The following is a 13883-nucleotide window of genomic DNA, read 5'->3' on the forward strand; positions in this document are numbered from 1 at the left end:
TTATAAACCATTATAAACCAAAATTCTTCAATAATTTGATCTTTATTTTTACTTTTTTATTTTACACAAATAATCTAATAAGTTCCAATTCCATTTAATCCTATTTTTATAAAGTGTAATTGACAACTTCAATAAACAAATCATTACTACCAAAAAACATTACCTTTAGGTTTGTAAGGGATCAACATTGTTCAAACGCCGCTTGTTTTCTATATATATAAAGTTTTTTGGTTAGTTTAGCTTCTCAATAACAGAAAATCCATACTCGTACAAATTGTCTTTTTACAGGGCATGATATTGACCCATCGTCATCTATTGTTACATTCATTCATCATTCACTATGTATCATTCGTCTATCACGTATTATCCATTTAATCACCATTTAATCAGAAATCATCCACTGAATCATACATTATCCACTTAATCACACATTCCGACATTCTACTCTACCTGATAAAGGGGAAACGATTTCATATATCAAAGACACTGATGGAGAAGATATTAAAAGGTGCAAGCGCGGTATTATAATGATAATCGGTGAGACTAATAATTATTTAACTTTTACGAGATAAAGCAATTACATCTTCTGTTATCTCCATAATAATCGATATGTATAGAAAAAGAAAAACTTTAAACTTTTTTTTTGTTTCTCCAAGTGATGATGATTAAATAGAATGTTTCGTTTGTTTCTATCAATAAGATGTTTTTCTTTTTTTTTTTTTTTGATGTTGGCAATAATGACGAGCAAGAAAAATGAAATGGCGTCTTATCACGTCCAAAACAGGTGATTAAAACCCAGATTCAAATTTAAAAATTTTATTCTTTCTTTTTTGCATATTTTCTTTCTTTCTTTCTTTCTTTTTTCTTTTTTTTGCCCTTTTTTTAAGAAAATGAAACAATATGATACAGAATATATTGATAATGTATCATTATCAAGTTCATCATCTTCAAAGGAACCTCCTATGCCTATAGACGAAGAAACTGGTCTAAAAAGAGATTTGAAGCCACGTCATTTAGCAGTAAGTAGTTTAGTTTCTTATCATTATTATTTGCTTTTTTTTTTCCTTTAACAGTCTATTCTTTTTAGATGATTTCAATAGGTGGAACCATTGGTCAAGGATTATTCTTATCTTCAGGAGCTAATCTAAGCAAAGCAGGTAAAAAAAAAAAAAAAAAGGAATCGATATATGTTAAATCACCGAATCATGCAAGGGATGCATCCTTCTAACAAGATCTTTTTTTTTCTTCTTGATGATTTCTCTAGGACCAGCTGGCTTGTTGATAGCATACATGATGATTGGGACAGTGGCTTATTTTGTTGCTTTACAATTGGGAGAAATGAGTGCGTATATACCAGTAAGTGAAACAAAACGAAAAAAAAGGAATATCAAATATTAAAGAATCTAATAATCTTTTTATTTGTGACAGATCTCAGGTTCATTTACCGTTTATTGCCGACGGTTCGTACATAAATCATTTGGAAATGCTGTGGGTTATAACTATGTTTGTAGGTTGAAAAGAAAAAAAAATGGATACATAATGAATATGACGAATAAAAGGGATCTAACATCTTTTATTTCTAGTTTGTTGGTCAATCATTGTTGCAGTGGAACTAACAGGTAAATATATTAATATAATGACTCTTAATATTCTAATTATCATAACAATATTTGTGAATATAGCGATACCTTTGGTAATGAAGTTTTGGACAAACGTTGTTCCTGATTGGGCATGTAAGCTATTACATTTTATTTATATTTTTTTTTTTTTGTTAACATGACATTCTTTTTTTAGGGTCTGCAATCTTTTTAGTGGTGATGTTCCTTATCAACTTGTTTGGCGCTAAAGCTTGGGGTGAATCAGAGTAAGTGTATTTTTTTTTTATTTTTTATTTTTTTTTGCATTGTGTATTTATTACGATGATTCTTCATGTTACTGATTCTTTTTTTTTCTAGATATTGGTTCACTCTGGTAAGTTACATACAAGGAAACGTCCTCATCCATACAACCATCATGTATAACGATTTAATTTCTATAGATCAAGATTCTTGCTGTTTTATTGTTTGTCATCGTTGGATGTTGTAAGTAATATATTTGATTATATATATATATATATATATATATTTGAGAATTAATCATACTCTTTTTTTTCTTCTTATTTTAACATTAGTGACCTCTGGAGGTGTTCTTGGGTAAGACTTTTCTCATCTTCTATCATTCTATTCATATCACTAAATATATTAACATTTGTATAGGGGTACTGTATATGGGTTCAAATACTGGTCAGATCCTGGTGCTTTTTCTAATGGTGTTCTCGGTGTCATCAATGCACTTGTGTTAGCTGCCTTGACAATGACTGGTGTTGAAATCGTAGGTGTCAGTGCTGGTGAATCAAAAAATCCTGCAAAATCTATTCCAAGTGCTGTTCGAAATGTCTTTTATCGTATTGTGTGTATATATCTTGCCTCTGGTAAGACAAAACAAAGATAAAAAAAGGGAATAATAAATTAAGTTTGTATATTTAATTATGTATTTCTTTTGTAGTATTCGTTATGGGAATGGTGATCCCATATAATGATCCTCACAATTTTGCTACAGGTCATCGTGATGTCAGTATTTCTCCCTTTACACTGGTGTTCCAAAAAGCTGGTCTTGAAGGAGCTGCTCATGTAGTCAATGCTGTTATTCTCACAACTGTAGGTCAAACAATCCCTCTATTTTAATTTTATATTGATCTTGCTCTTTTTTTTTTTTTCTTTTTTTTTCCTTGTCATAGTTACTCTCTTGTGGTAATAGTGGAATGTATGTCACTACAAGAACTCTTCAGGCACTTGCAAAGGAAGGCATTGCACATAGAAAACTAGGTATGTTTGATAAAAAAAAAAAAAGAGAAGCAGAATATTGATTTTTTTTTCTGGTTGTATAGCTTATACTACAAAATCTGGTGTCCCAATTTATGCTCTATTTTGTACATGTGCTGTTTCACTGGTCTGTTTCTTGACATCATTTATTCCTGGTGAAGTACTTTTCCTGGTTCTTTCTGATTTAGGTGGAATTGCTGGTCTTGTAAGTATAAATCTAAGAAAAAAAAAGTTAAATTCAATTTTATTTTGATATTGTATTATTAGATTACCTGGGCAGCTATCGCTATAGCTCACTATAGATTCAGAAAAGCATTTCTTACTCAAGGACATCAACTTTCAGAACTTCCATATGTAGCAATGGGTTATCCTTTTGCTAACTTCTTTGTAGCTGTTGCCTGTGTTATCATTATTATTATTTCTGGTTGGTCTTACTTTGTACCTGCATCTCCTCAAGGGCTTGTCGGTAGTTACGGAGTAAGTTTGAATTTTGAAAAAAAGGATGAAGTTTTGATGATTTATTATTTTTATATATTATATTAGGGACCGATCATCTTCATTGGTGGAATGGTGATACACAAATTTTGGACAAAATCAAATATGGTACCAATAGATGAAGTAGATGTGATTAGTGGAGCAAGAATGGATTGGAAGGAAGATAGTATATTAGCATTAGACAGTAAGTCATCTTTTTGGAATAAACTTGTATCTATATTTACTTGATTATATATATATCTGTAAAAATAAAAAGGTTGTCAATAAATAATATATATCTTTTATGAAATAATGATGAAACCACGTGAAGAGATGATGATTATGGTAACATGCAAATAAGAATGGATTAGGTGACGCACAGAACATTTTCCATGGTCAGATTGTTGTTGGCTGTGCATGAAATTTGGCTGTGGAGGAGGTAACGGGGGAAAATCTTATTTTTAGTTTTAAAAAAAAAACTCTTTTTTTTTTTTCTTTTCTTTTTTATTTGCACCCAAAATAATACCCAACAAACTATACTAGATTCCCCCTTTTTTTTGATTATTACTATTATATATAGTGGGTACATATCCATCCACACCTATTTCTTTCTTTTACTCAAATTGTAGTCTGATCTCAACCATGTTGAACATTACTCCTTACATAGCGAGGGTAACTGAAAAAAAAAACACTTTTGTTCCCCCTTTTTTTTTGCCACTTAGTTTACTCATGAACTAAGATTCTCTCTCTCTCTCTTTTTTTTTTTTTTTTATTATTTTTAGTATGTTCGATCCTTACATGCCTGTTATGATCATATACCTATTCCGTATAGCCATACTCAATTCGGGGTAGTCCTTATGGTGGACGTTGTTGGTAAAGAAATAAAATATAAAGAAATAAAACAAAATAACTTTGTTACTCATCCTCTATTTTTTTTTTTTTTACTAGGTTTCAGTGCTGTAAGTTCGTTTTTTTTTTTTAATATGAAAACTATCAAATATACAAGTATTGATAATGAAACATATATTTTACTTTATATTAGTTGACTACTCTTGCTACCGAGAAAGGTGAATCTGGAGCCGAAGCAATAGCTCTAGAAATTGGTGCCTACATGGGTGAAGTAAGTAAAAAAGAAAAAAAAAAAAAAAACTTGACAAATCAAGCTGACAATGGTAACAAACTTTATATTTTCTAAAATAATAGTGTATTGAAATCATAGAACATTATGGTGGTGATGTGGTCAAGGTAACATAATCATTATTATTATTATTCAGCAGTATTAAAGTCTTCTTCTTCTTCTTTTTAGTTTTTGGGTGATGCCGTTTTGGTTTGTTTTCAACCCGATTTTGCCGACAAATCAATAGATCAAACCGACATTACCTCACGACACAAACATGTCCTTGTACGACGAGCAATGGAATGTGGCATGCAATTACTGGCTAGACAATCTCATTATCGAGTTTATTTGACGGCTGAGGAACGTTCGAAACATCGATCATCAACAACAGGAGAAATCGATAGGCGCACAAGGAATATCTTTGGTCAACGTTTTTTACTCTTTGACAGCGGCAGTGATAGTGATAATCAACCTTCTTCATCATCATCATCTTCTTCGGCTGGTAGTCTTCCTTTGAATAGTTTGCAGAGACCTGATATTTTTGATTCTAATCAAGAATATTCCATGGCTTTTGATATTTGGGACTGTATACCATTTATCAAGAATCGTAGACGACGAATGTATGATCGACGGACAAGTATCTCTAGTGATGGGTCTAGTAGTATGAATTCCATTGATTTAGAACTTCATATTGCTCTTTCTTGTGGTGATATCTCCAATATTATTCTCGGTGATATGAATGACAATCCTTCCAACAATGACGACAATAATACATCACGATCTCAACCGATTTCTCAACAAGATGATGAATTATCGCCCATCAGCAACAATCGTATATCATTGAATTCATTTCTATCTGGCGATGGAGATGAATCCAGCGAACAACCTCTACCTTATAACGGAAGATTAGAATATGCCATCTGTGGACCAGCTGTAGAAGCCTTGGAATCTGTTCTTTCTATCGCCAAAGCTGGTGAAATGTGTCTCACACCAAATGCATTTGATCTGGTCAAACATCATAACATTCCTTTCTCATATGAAAAACGAAAACGGTTTTATATCATAAGAAGTACACCTAACAACAATGCTGCCTCTCTTTATGGATCTACTTTACCAACAAGAACTATTGGACGTCATTATCAACAACAACAATTTTATCATAATCCCATTTACACTACTATCAAGCCATCCCCATCTTTTGGACTCTCCCGTAACAACAACATCTATGACCGACCTCATCTCAAACAACAAGCACAACAATTGTCTATCGAACCTCTTGTTCCTCGTACGCGTAATCCTCCTATTATTATTACTACTAATGGTGGTGGTGGTGATGATGCATCGAATCCAACCTATTTGAAATATATCAATCGCAGCGCTCTTCATCGATTACAACAAGGTGTCAATGACAGCTTTCCTGCCCAATTTCGTGATGTGACCATCATGTTTGTCAGTTTAGGTAAACTCAACCCTGCCACTCCTGATGGTTTACAAAAGGCTCAACAAGCTGCTGATATATGTATAAAAACACTTGTCAAATACGAAGGTAAGAAGGAAATAAAAGAAAGCAAAAAGTCAGTCATATGATCTTATCTACATAAAAACTCAATCTTTTTTCATTTATAGGTACTTTACAACAATTTGCTGTGGATGATAAAGGTAAACTTATGAAAAAAAAGAAAAATAAAAAATGAAAATAAAAAAAAAAAAAGGAAGATATGAATTTTTGATCTCATTACTTTTTCTATTTGTTTTTTTTTTTTTTGATGTATTTTGTGTTACAGGGGCTACACTTTTAGGTGTGTTTGGATTACCACCACTTTCACACGAACGAGAAGCAATATTTGCCGCCAAAGCCGCCATTGAACTGCGTGACTCATATCTTCCCATCTTGTCTGATTTCTCCATTGCGTTATCCACAGGTACGATCTTCAACTCCGTTTTACCTCAAGGCTGTCCTTACCGACGTGATCCTGCGATTGCTGGTGATACCATTATTCTGGCAGTACGGATGCTTAAATTTTCATTTGCTGTTCGAAATATTGTATGTGATTTTGCAACGAAACAACAGATCGGCACTCTCTGCGACTACGAAGATTATGGAGAAAATATGGTCAAAGGTAAAATCAAACCTATTATGATCTATGGGATTCGTAAATTTGGCGTTGGAAAAACAAAACGTATCTCTCAGCAAGGCATTGACAAAGCAAATAGTAACAACAGCAACTATAATAACAGCAATAACAATAGTAACTCGGATTTTATTGGCTACAAGTTGGAAATGGAAAGAGCCACTCGGTTCTTGGATGATTGGAGCGAAGGTCATAATCATCATCTTTTGATTATCTCGGGACCATCTGGTGTAGGCAAGAGCTTCTTTTGTCATGCATTGATTAAGACAATGTCATCTTACAATTTTACTTGCTGGTAAGAATTATTCAAAGGATTTCCATATATGCATATATCATACTCATATCAACATTCTCTGTTTTTTTTTCTTTAGTTGGTCCTCTTCTACTGAAGGTAAACAATGAACATATCTCTTGTCTTTTTGTACAGTTCATGATTAATGTTTTCTTTTTTATTATTATTATTATTAATTCTTAATTCTTATATTAGTTGAACGAAGTTCCAAGTACTATTTGGTCAAGCATCTACTACTCTCTTTGTTTGATATTATTGACTCGGATAAAGTGCCTCAAAATACAAGAAAGCGATCATCACCTCTCAATCATTCTGGAACTCATACTGCTAATGGATCTACAAGTTCTCCTCAGGTGGATTCATCACCTGCGTCATCGATTTCCTCCATTCCCTGTCCTACCAATAGCTCGACTAATAACAAAGATCGACTTCATCGATTAACAACATATTCATCCATGACACGATCATCCTATGGAGCCTTCAGCACGCAAAGTCCGGACGCAGCTAACGAAATTCTGGAACTTATCCTTCGATGTCTTCGAAAATGTGGGGAAGATGATGGATTTTTACCTTTATTCAAAGTAATTTTTGGTTCTTTGGATGAAATGGAAGAAAACAGATATACTCGTCGTTTGGATAGTCGTGGACGTGATATTTTATTGACAGGTGTGATTACTCGTATGGTGAAATATGTCTCTGAAATCATTCCTATTGTTCTTATATGTGATGATGTTCAATGTAAGTAATAGGAATTGACATGTTTATTTTTATTTATCTTTATTATTATTAGGGGCTGATTCTGCATCTATTCGAATTTTACAATATATTCATGAACATTGTCAGCATGCTTTACTTATACTTGCTACTCGACCTATCAAGGATTATAATGTTACTTTTATCAACAACTTTTGTCAAACAGGCGCTTCTGAAGAAATTACCTTGAATGGATTGGATTCAGATGATATTGTCGACATTATTTTGCAAATGCTCAAGGCAGGTGTGACCAGAGTGAGTCCGGAAATTGTGCGTGTGATTCAGGTAAAAAAGAAAGAAAGAAAGAAGAAAAAAAGCTGTTTATGATAATGGGATGATCTGTTTAATAATCATTCATCTTCTCTCTTCTCACTTATATATACATATGTAGAAACGTACAGGTGGAAATCCTCTCTATGTCAAGTATGAAAAAAAAAAAAAATGATTGATTTTGTATTAATATGTTGTTTGACCTTGAAATCTTATATAGGAACATGGCCATCGTTCTCAAGGATTTTAATCATGTCACAGTACTAGAAGGTGAATTGGTACCAAGTAGTAATCGATTCGACCCCAAGGATTTATTACAAAATTTAGACTATAAGCGTATTATCAAAATGCAATTTGACAGATTGGATCCAAACTTCCAAGAATTTCTTACGGTAAAAAAATGAAAAATAGAAATAGAACAAAATTTCATGATTAGTTGTCGTACTTATCCAATTCTTTTTTTTTTTTTTTGAAAATATTTAGATTGCCAGTTGTTTGGATCAATACTTTACAATATACGAAGTGGAAGCTATGATCAAAGGAAGCAACGTCATATTTCAAGAGAATGATCCTCACACTATCAGGGAAACCATTGAAAAATACGATTCGTATCACTTTTTACACCAAGTCGCTGACATAAGTACAAATACCACCAGTAGCAACAACTCTAGTACCAACAGCAGCAACAAGAATGGAATCACCAACGTCAATAATATGAACAACATGAATAATCCTATGGTCAACACTGATGAAATGTACGCCTTTGCTCATATTACCATTCCCAAAAGTATCTATGATATGGTTTCTTATGAAACGCGCATTACACTTCACCGATTACTTGCAAAATATTACGAAGGACAACTGACCAAGGAAAATTACCCTGAACTATTAGGCAAAGTGGCACGACATTATCTACAAACGGACAATCTCGAAAAACAATTGTACTATTTGGAAGCTTTGGCTGATCTTAATATCCGGTCTTATTTGTTACCTGAAGCAACAAGCAATTTGGAAAGCATGGTCAAGATCTTGAATGAAAATCCTAATATCGCCTATCGATTTGGAAGGATCCATCAAAGTGATATTTATCGTCGACTGGGTGTATGTTTTACTATGCGAACACAACTGAGTATGGGTGAACGATATCTATTGATGGCTTTAGAATGTCTTGGAGAAAGTTGGCCACAAACTGAACCGGAATTCTTGTATAAATTTTGGAAGCAACGTTTTGCACAGTATCAAAATCGACGATGGCGTCTGGTGTGGAAATCAAATAGCTACAACAAGAAACAAACTGGTCATCGAGTGGTGGAAATCATGGCTCAACTATCCAACATTTACTTTTATACTGGGAAAGGAAGAGCTTTTGTCTATACTTGTTTGGTTGGTTTGAATGCATGCGAACGTCTGGGTGAAGTAGGACCGAATTACACTCTGTTTTTGGCACGTACATCGCTCTTGTGCTGGCTCAACGATCAAAAACAACATAGTATTTTCTACATCACCAAGGCTTTACGACATATGGACGAAAAGAACGATGCTGGTACACTGACGATATGTGCTCTTTTATGTTTTGCAGCTGGGAAATTCAGAAATGCCAAGGAATTATTGTATCAATCGATTGATGCGGTGAAAACTCTGGGTGTAGTAACGGATTGTCAAGCTTTCTATCGTTCTGTGGGACTAGTCATTACAATGATGATATTTGAAGGAACATTGGACCAATCACCAGATGGATTAGCACTTCTCAAGCAAATGGCGGATACGGCACATAGCAATGGCGATTATGAGGCCGAAATTTGGTTAGGCGTTTATCATGTTGGCAATGCTATTGTTACGGATCGATTAAGAGATTGTGAACCTTTTGTGGTCCTATTGGAACATCATCTCAAGCAAGCAGCTGATTATAATAGGATTGCTATCCATGGTACATTGTTATGTTACTATGCAAGATGTCAAAATTATGAATTAGCAAGACGTCATACTCGACATTTGGTTTCCATTCTACCATCTCTTACTGTCACACGTAAGTTTTTAACTCCAAAAAAAAAAAATGACGTTTTGCTTATAATGATTCTTTTCATTTTATTTTATTTTATTTTTATTATTATTATTTGATCAGCAAATATCTTTCCTATCTTTGGACTTATTTTTGCCACGATGGGATTATATTGTATGGTAGAGGACGAACAAGTAGAATTAGTGACAACAGAAGATACAAAGAATTATGAACGATTCATTTTAGGCATTGCACGACTCAATCATGCTTTCCAACAAGTCAAATTTTGGGAATTTACTCAACCTTGTCTTTATCTTGCTCGGGCTTTACCTTATATCAGTACAGGACGAACAGTAGAAGGATATATGGTAAAAAAAAAAAAAAAAAAAAAAATTGAAAAAAGTATTGATTATTTTTATTTATTTATTTATTTATTATTATTCTTTTTTTTTTTAGGTCCTTCGTCATGGTATCTATGAAATGCACTTTATTCAAGAAATCCGATTCCTCAAGGCATATTATTGGGCAAATATGGGCAAGTATGCATTTACACCAAGAGATCGTATTGACTGGACAGAACGAGCAAAAACTGATCTTGATGCTCTTAGTATTCCTTCCAATGTGTATATCAATCCTGATCCTGCCAAATTTTACTCTCAAGGCACCCCTTCTTCTGAATAATGTACCTCACTTAATAATATTTTTTCTCATATTTTTTCTTATTAGTTTATATCATGCATTACTTTACTATTTTTTTTTTAATCTTTATTCATCATCCTCTCTATTATTCACTTTATCATTTTTTTTTTTGTTATATTGATCATTACTATTATTTATTATTATTATTATTATTATTTCCATCCTATTTAACTGGTTTAAATGATGGTTTGTTTAGTTTCTTTAATAAAAAAAAATGTATGTACTTTATTTATTACCATTACTGTTGTTTTGTGATGAAGCTTCTTTTAAGAAAAAGAAAAATTGAGACTGTTTGCATATCATTTATATGTATCATCAACAAAAAAAGATATGATGTAAATAAATAAAAGTGTCATTGTGGTAGTCGAATCTTCATTTATTATACATGGACTTTTATCATTCATTCGGCTATCAAATACTATGATATATATATATATATATCATCAATGTGATGTACAAGCGGCATCATCACTCTTTTATCCAAAAATATCATAAAAAAAGAAAAAAAAGAAAAAAGAAGCATCTATCCACACACAAATTTCTTTCAAAACAAATGATTTTATTAATTTATTTATATTCTGGATAAACCAAAAACTAAAACTAGGTCGAACTATTTGTGGAAGGATCATCCGCACGCTTTCCACCCAATAAAGGTGCTGTCTGTCGAACAAATGTAGGATCATTAGGATCATGAGGTTGCTGTTGAGGTTGTTGCTGACGTTGAGTTTGTTGTTGATCTTGTTGTTTGCTTTCTTCAAAAAGAGGAATGTTCAATCCACCAATAACAGGAGCTGTTTGTCTGGAGAACATAGTATTATTATTACTATCATATGATGGTTGATTTCCAGTAGAAGGTTGATTTGTTTGATTCGACATGATATAGAAGATGAAAAAAGAATAAAAAAGTAAAAAAGAATAAAAAAATACTTTTTTTTTGTCCCCGCTTTTTTTTTTTTTTTCATTTCATGCCAGTTTTTTTTTTTTTTTTTTTTTTTGACACCTGAAACCAATTTTTTTTTTCTCCATCCATTTCACATTTCCATTTCCGCTCTTTCTTGTTTTCTTTCACTCTAAACATGATTTCAAGTCGTATGGTTCCAATTTTAATAGCCATTGGTGTTGGTGTTGGTACTGGTGTATATGTATTCCAACCCTTATTGAAAGAATATGAAGCGTAAGTATCCAACAAAGCAAAAAAGAATCCTTTTTTTTTTTAATATGAATTGTAAAAATAGAAATATGCTTTTTTTTTATTCTTCTTCTTATAAAAACTAATTATGATTCATTTATATAGTGATACCAAAGGTACTTGGATATTACCACAAGATGAAGCTCGAATTAAAACATTACAACAACAACAACAACAACAACAACAACAAAAGGATGAAAATACTTCTAATACCAGTCCAACTGAAAAGCAATTCCCAGTGTCTAACAAATAGTATCATTTTTTTTATATATATTGTTCTCTTTTCATCCCTTCTATAATTCATAGTATTCCATTTTGTTTATTATATATGTATATCACGTTTTTCTTGTAGAATTTATTTGATAATAAAGATCGCTCTGTATTGTATTTTTTTTTTGAACTCCCTTCAGCCACTCGATTTTTTTCTCTCTATCTCTCTCTTTTTTCCTTTTTTTATTTTATTTTTTTTTATAGTCATGTCAAAACCCCAACCTGTAGCTGTAGAAACACCTAGTGAAAACCAATCTGAATATGAACAGAGCCATGTTCATGATGTATATGAAGTGATTGCTTCTCACTTTAGTGATACTCGTTACAAAGTATGGATACTTCTCTTTATATATATATATATATATCAATAGAAATATTATTTATGCTTCTTTTTTTTTTTTTGGTGAATAGCCATGGCCTGTAGTAGAGAACTTTTTATTTGGTTTACCCATTGGAAGTCTTGGTGCTGATGTAGGTTGTGGTAATGGAAAATATATTGGTATCAATCCCAACGTGTTTATCTCGGGGTCTGATAGGTAAGGTGAAATTATATAAATACATTATGATCATTGACGCTATTAATTATTGTAGGAGCTCCAACCTCATTTCTATTGTACGTGATCGTGGATTAGAAGGCATAGTAGCAGATGGTATGGTCTTACCGTATCGTAATAATGCTTTTGTAAGTTGTAAAGTTTTATAATATGAAAATATTAAATTATTTTCATGGTATTTTATTATAGGACTTTGCTATTTCCATTGCTGTGATTCATCATTTTTCTACACCTGAACGACGTATTGCCGCTATCGAGGTAAACTTTTTTTTTTTTTTTTGGGATTATCAATATACTCTTAACATTTTTTTTTCTCTCTATAGGAATTGTTACGCATTGTGAAACCAGGAGGAAAAGTACTGGTATTTGTATGGGCTTTGGAACAAACGAAATTCAGTAAACGGAATTTTCAACCAGGTGAACAAGATGTGTTTGTACCATGGACTCTTGCAAAGAAAAAGGATGAACAAGATGATGGTGAACCACCCAAAGTGTACAATAGGTATATAATATATATATATATATATAAAACAAAAAGAAAAAGACCATACTGATATTATATCTTTCATCATTCTAGATACTATCATTTATTCAAAAAGGGTGAATTGGACAACTTGTTTGAACAGATCAGTAATGTATCAATAGATATCAGTGGATATGATAGGGACAATCACTATGTTATTGCCACTAAAATATAGATTTTATAGAAATTCCCTCCATTTGTGATTTAGTGTTATTATTATTATTATTTATCATCATCATTGTCATTTAATTTATTTCATTTCTCGTGCTCCCGTCTATCTTCCCGATCCATAAATTCATATATCATTTTGTTATCATCATTTACATTATCTTCCAATTAGATTATTTTTTTTTACGATTTATTACTTTGTTCTATTACATTGTGCAACTGAAATAAATATATTCTTTTTTTTTGTCATCATTCCTACTTTCTGGATAATTTTTGTATGAAAAAAAAAAACTGGGAAACGAAATGAATCGTACATGGGAAAAGAATGTTTGGGTCCATTACTGCACAATCTATCATGTTCATCCATAAAAGTTGAATTTTATTATAAATTTTCCACTGTTTTTCCTGGGTTTCTGGAACGCAAAAAAAAAAAAAAAAAAAAAAAAAAAAAAAAAAAAACAAGGAAATATACCGTACATGGGAAAACAGTATAGATCAAAAATTTAAAGAAATGATCTGATGTGAAAGGTAGTTACAGTCTCCATCAGTTACGCCAATAGCAGGGGGGCTATATTCATCAGT

The 13883-nt window shown here is 32.2% G+C and overlaps 4 protein-coding genes across 4 annotated transcripts; all 4 read left to right on the forward strand.

Annotated features, from left to right (window-relative positions):
- Positions 1-962: 962 nt before the first annotated feature.
- BX664DRAFT_298324 (amino acid permease/ SLC12A domain-containing protein) lies at positions 963-3584 on the forward strand (the record flags this gene model as incomplete). Its single annotated transcript, XM_051542270.1, has 16 exons — positions 963-1019; positions 1088-1157; positions 1265-1356; positions 1429-1507; positions 1584-1619; positions 1683-1733; positions 1795-1864; positions 1956-1971; positions 2039-2081; positions 2171-2192; positions 2256-2470; positions 2545-2696; positions 2777-2864; positions 2927-3066; positions 3129-3338; positions 3405-3584. 16 exons carry the CDS (start codon positions 963-965, stop codon positions 3582-3584), a joined length of 1521 nt encoding a protein of 506 aa, XP_051398677.1.
- A 269-nt stretch (positions 3585-3853) lies between these two features.
- On the forward strand, positions 3854-10804 carry BX664DRAFT_334708 (uncharacterized protein). Its single transcript, XM_051545754.1, has 16 exons — positions 3854-4007; positions 4118-4208; positions 4284-4294; positions 4378-4455; positions 4539-4580; positions 4642-5998; positions 6079-6111; positions 6237-6879; positions 6956-6975; positions 7072-7614; positions 7667-7914; positions 8021-8052; positions 8120-8291; positions 8383-9925; positions 10022-10266; positions 10355-10804. The coding sequence occupies exons 1-16, from the start codon at positions 3978-3980 to the stop codon at positions 10577-10579; spliced, it is 5313 nt and encodes a 1770-aa protein (XP_051398678.1). The 5' UTR covers positions 3854-3977; the 3' UTR covers positions 10580-10804.
- A 793-nt stretch (positions 10805-11597) lies between these two features.
- BX664DRAFT_298330 (uncharacterized protein) lies at positions 11598-12191 on the forward strand. Its single transcript, XM_051542271.1, has 2 exons — positions 11598-11771; positions 11892-12191. Exons 1-2 carry the CDS (start codon positions 11674-11676, stop codon positions 12037-12039), a joined length of 246 nt encoding a protein of 81 aa, XP_051398679.1. The 5' UTR covers positions 11598-11673; the 3' UTR covers positions 12040-12191.
- A 32-nt stretch (positions 12192-12223) lies between these two features.
- On the forward strand, positions 12224-13558 carry BX664DRAFT_298331 (S-adenosyl-L-methionine-dependent methyltransferase). Its single transcript, XM_051542272.1, has 6 exons — positions 12224-12385; positions 12468-12592; positions 12648-12738; positions 12800-12868; positions 12934-13112; positions 13188-13558. Exons 1-6 carry the CDS (start codon positions 12263-12265, stop codon positions 13306-13308), a joined length of 708 nt encoding a protein of 235 aa, XP_051398680.1. The 5' UTR covers positions 12224-12262; the 3' UTR covers positions 13309-13558.
- Positions 13559-13883: the final 325 nt, after the last annotated feature.

Source organism: Halteromyces radiatus (genome assembly GCF_025201355.1).
Source record: "Halteromyces radiatus strain CBS 162.75 chromosome Unknown BX664scaffold_5, whole genome shotgun sequence".
Lineage (NCBI taxonomy): Eukaryota > Fungi > Mucoromycota > Mucoromycetes > Mucorales > Cunninghamellaceae > Halteromyces > Halteromyces radiatus.

Excerpts from the sequence above, each read along its gene's own strand:
- BX664DRAFT_334708 (XM_051545754.1), top strand. The coding sequence starts at position 3,978 with ATGTTGAACATTACTCCTTACATAGCGAGG. Across the intron at positions 4,008-4,117 it reads TTACTCCTTACATAGCGAGG|TATGTTCGATCCTTACATGC; the intron begins GTAACTGAAAAA and ends TATTATTTTTAG. Across the intron at positions 8,053-8,119 it reads GGAAATCCTCTCTATGTCAA|GAACATGGCCATCGTTCTCA; the intron begins GTATGAAAAAAA and ends AATCTTATATAG.
- BX664DRAFT_298330 (XM_051542271.1), top strand. The coding sequence starts at position 11,674 with ATGATTTCAAGTCGTATGGTTCCAATTTTAATAGCCATTGGTGTTGGT. Across the intron at positions 11,772-11,891 it reads TTATTGAAAGAATATGAAGC|TGATACCAAAGGTACTTGGA; the intron begins GTAAGTATCCAA and ends TCATTTATATAG.
- BX664DRAFT_298331 (XM_051542272.1), top strand. The coding sequence starts at position 12,263 with ATGTCAAAACCCCAACCTGTAGCTGTAGAAACACCTAGTGAAAACCAA. Across the intron at positions 12,386-12,467 it reads TTAGTGATACTCGTTACAAA|CCATGGCCTGTAGTAGAGAA; the intron begins GTATGGATACTT and ends TTTGGTGAATAG. Across the intron at positions 12,593-12,647 it reads TTTATCTCGGGGTCTGATAG|GAGCTCCAACCTCATTTCTA; the intron begins GTAAGGTGAAAT and ends TAATTATTGTAG.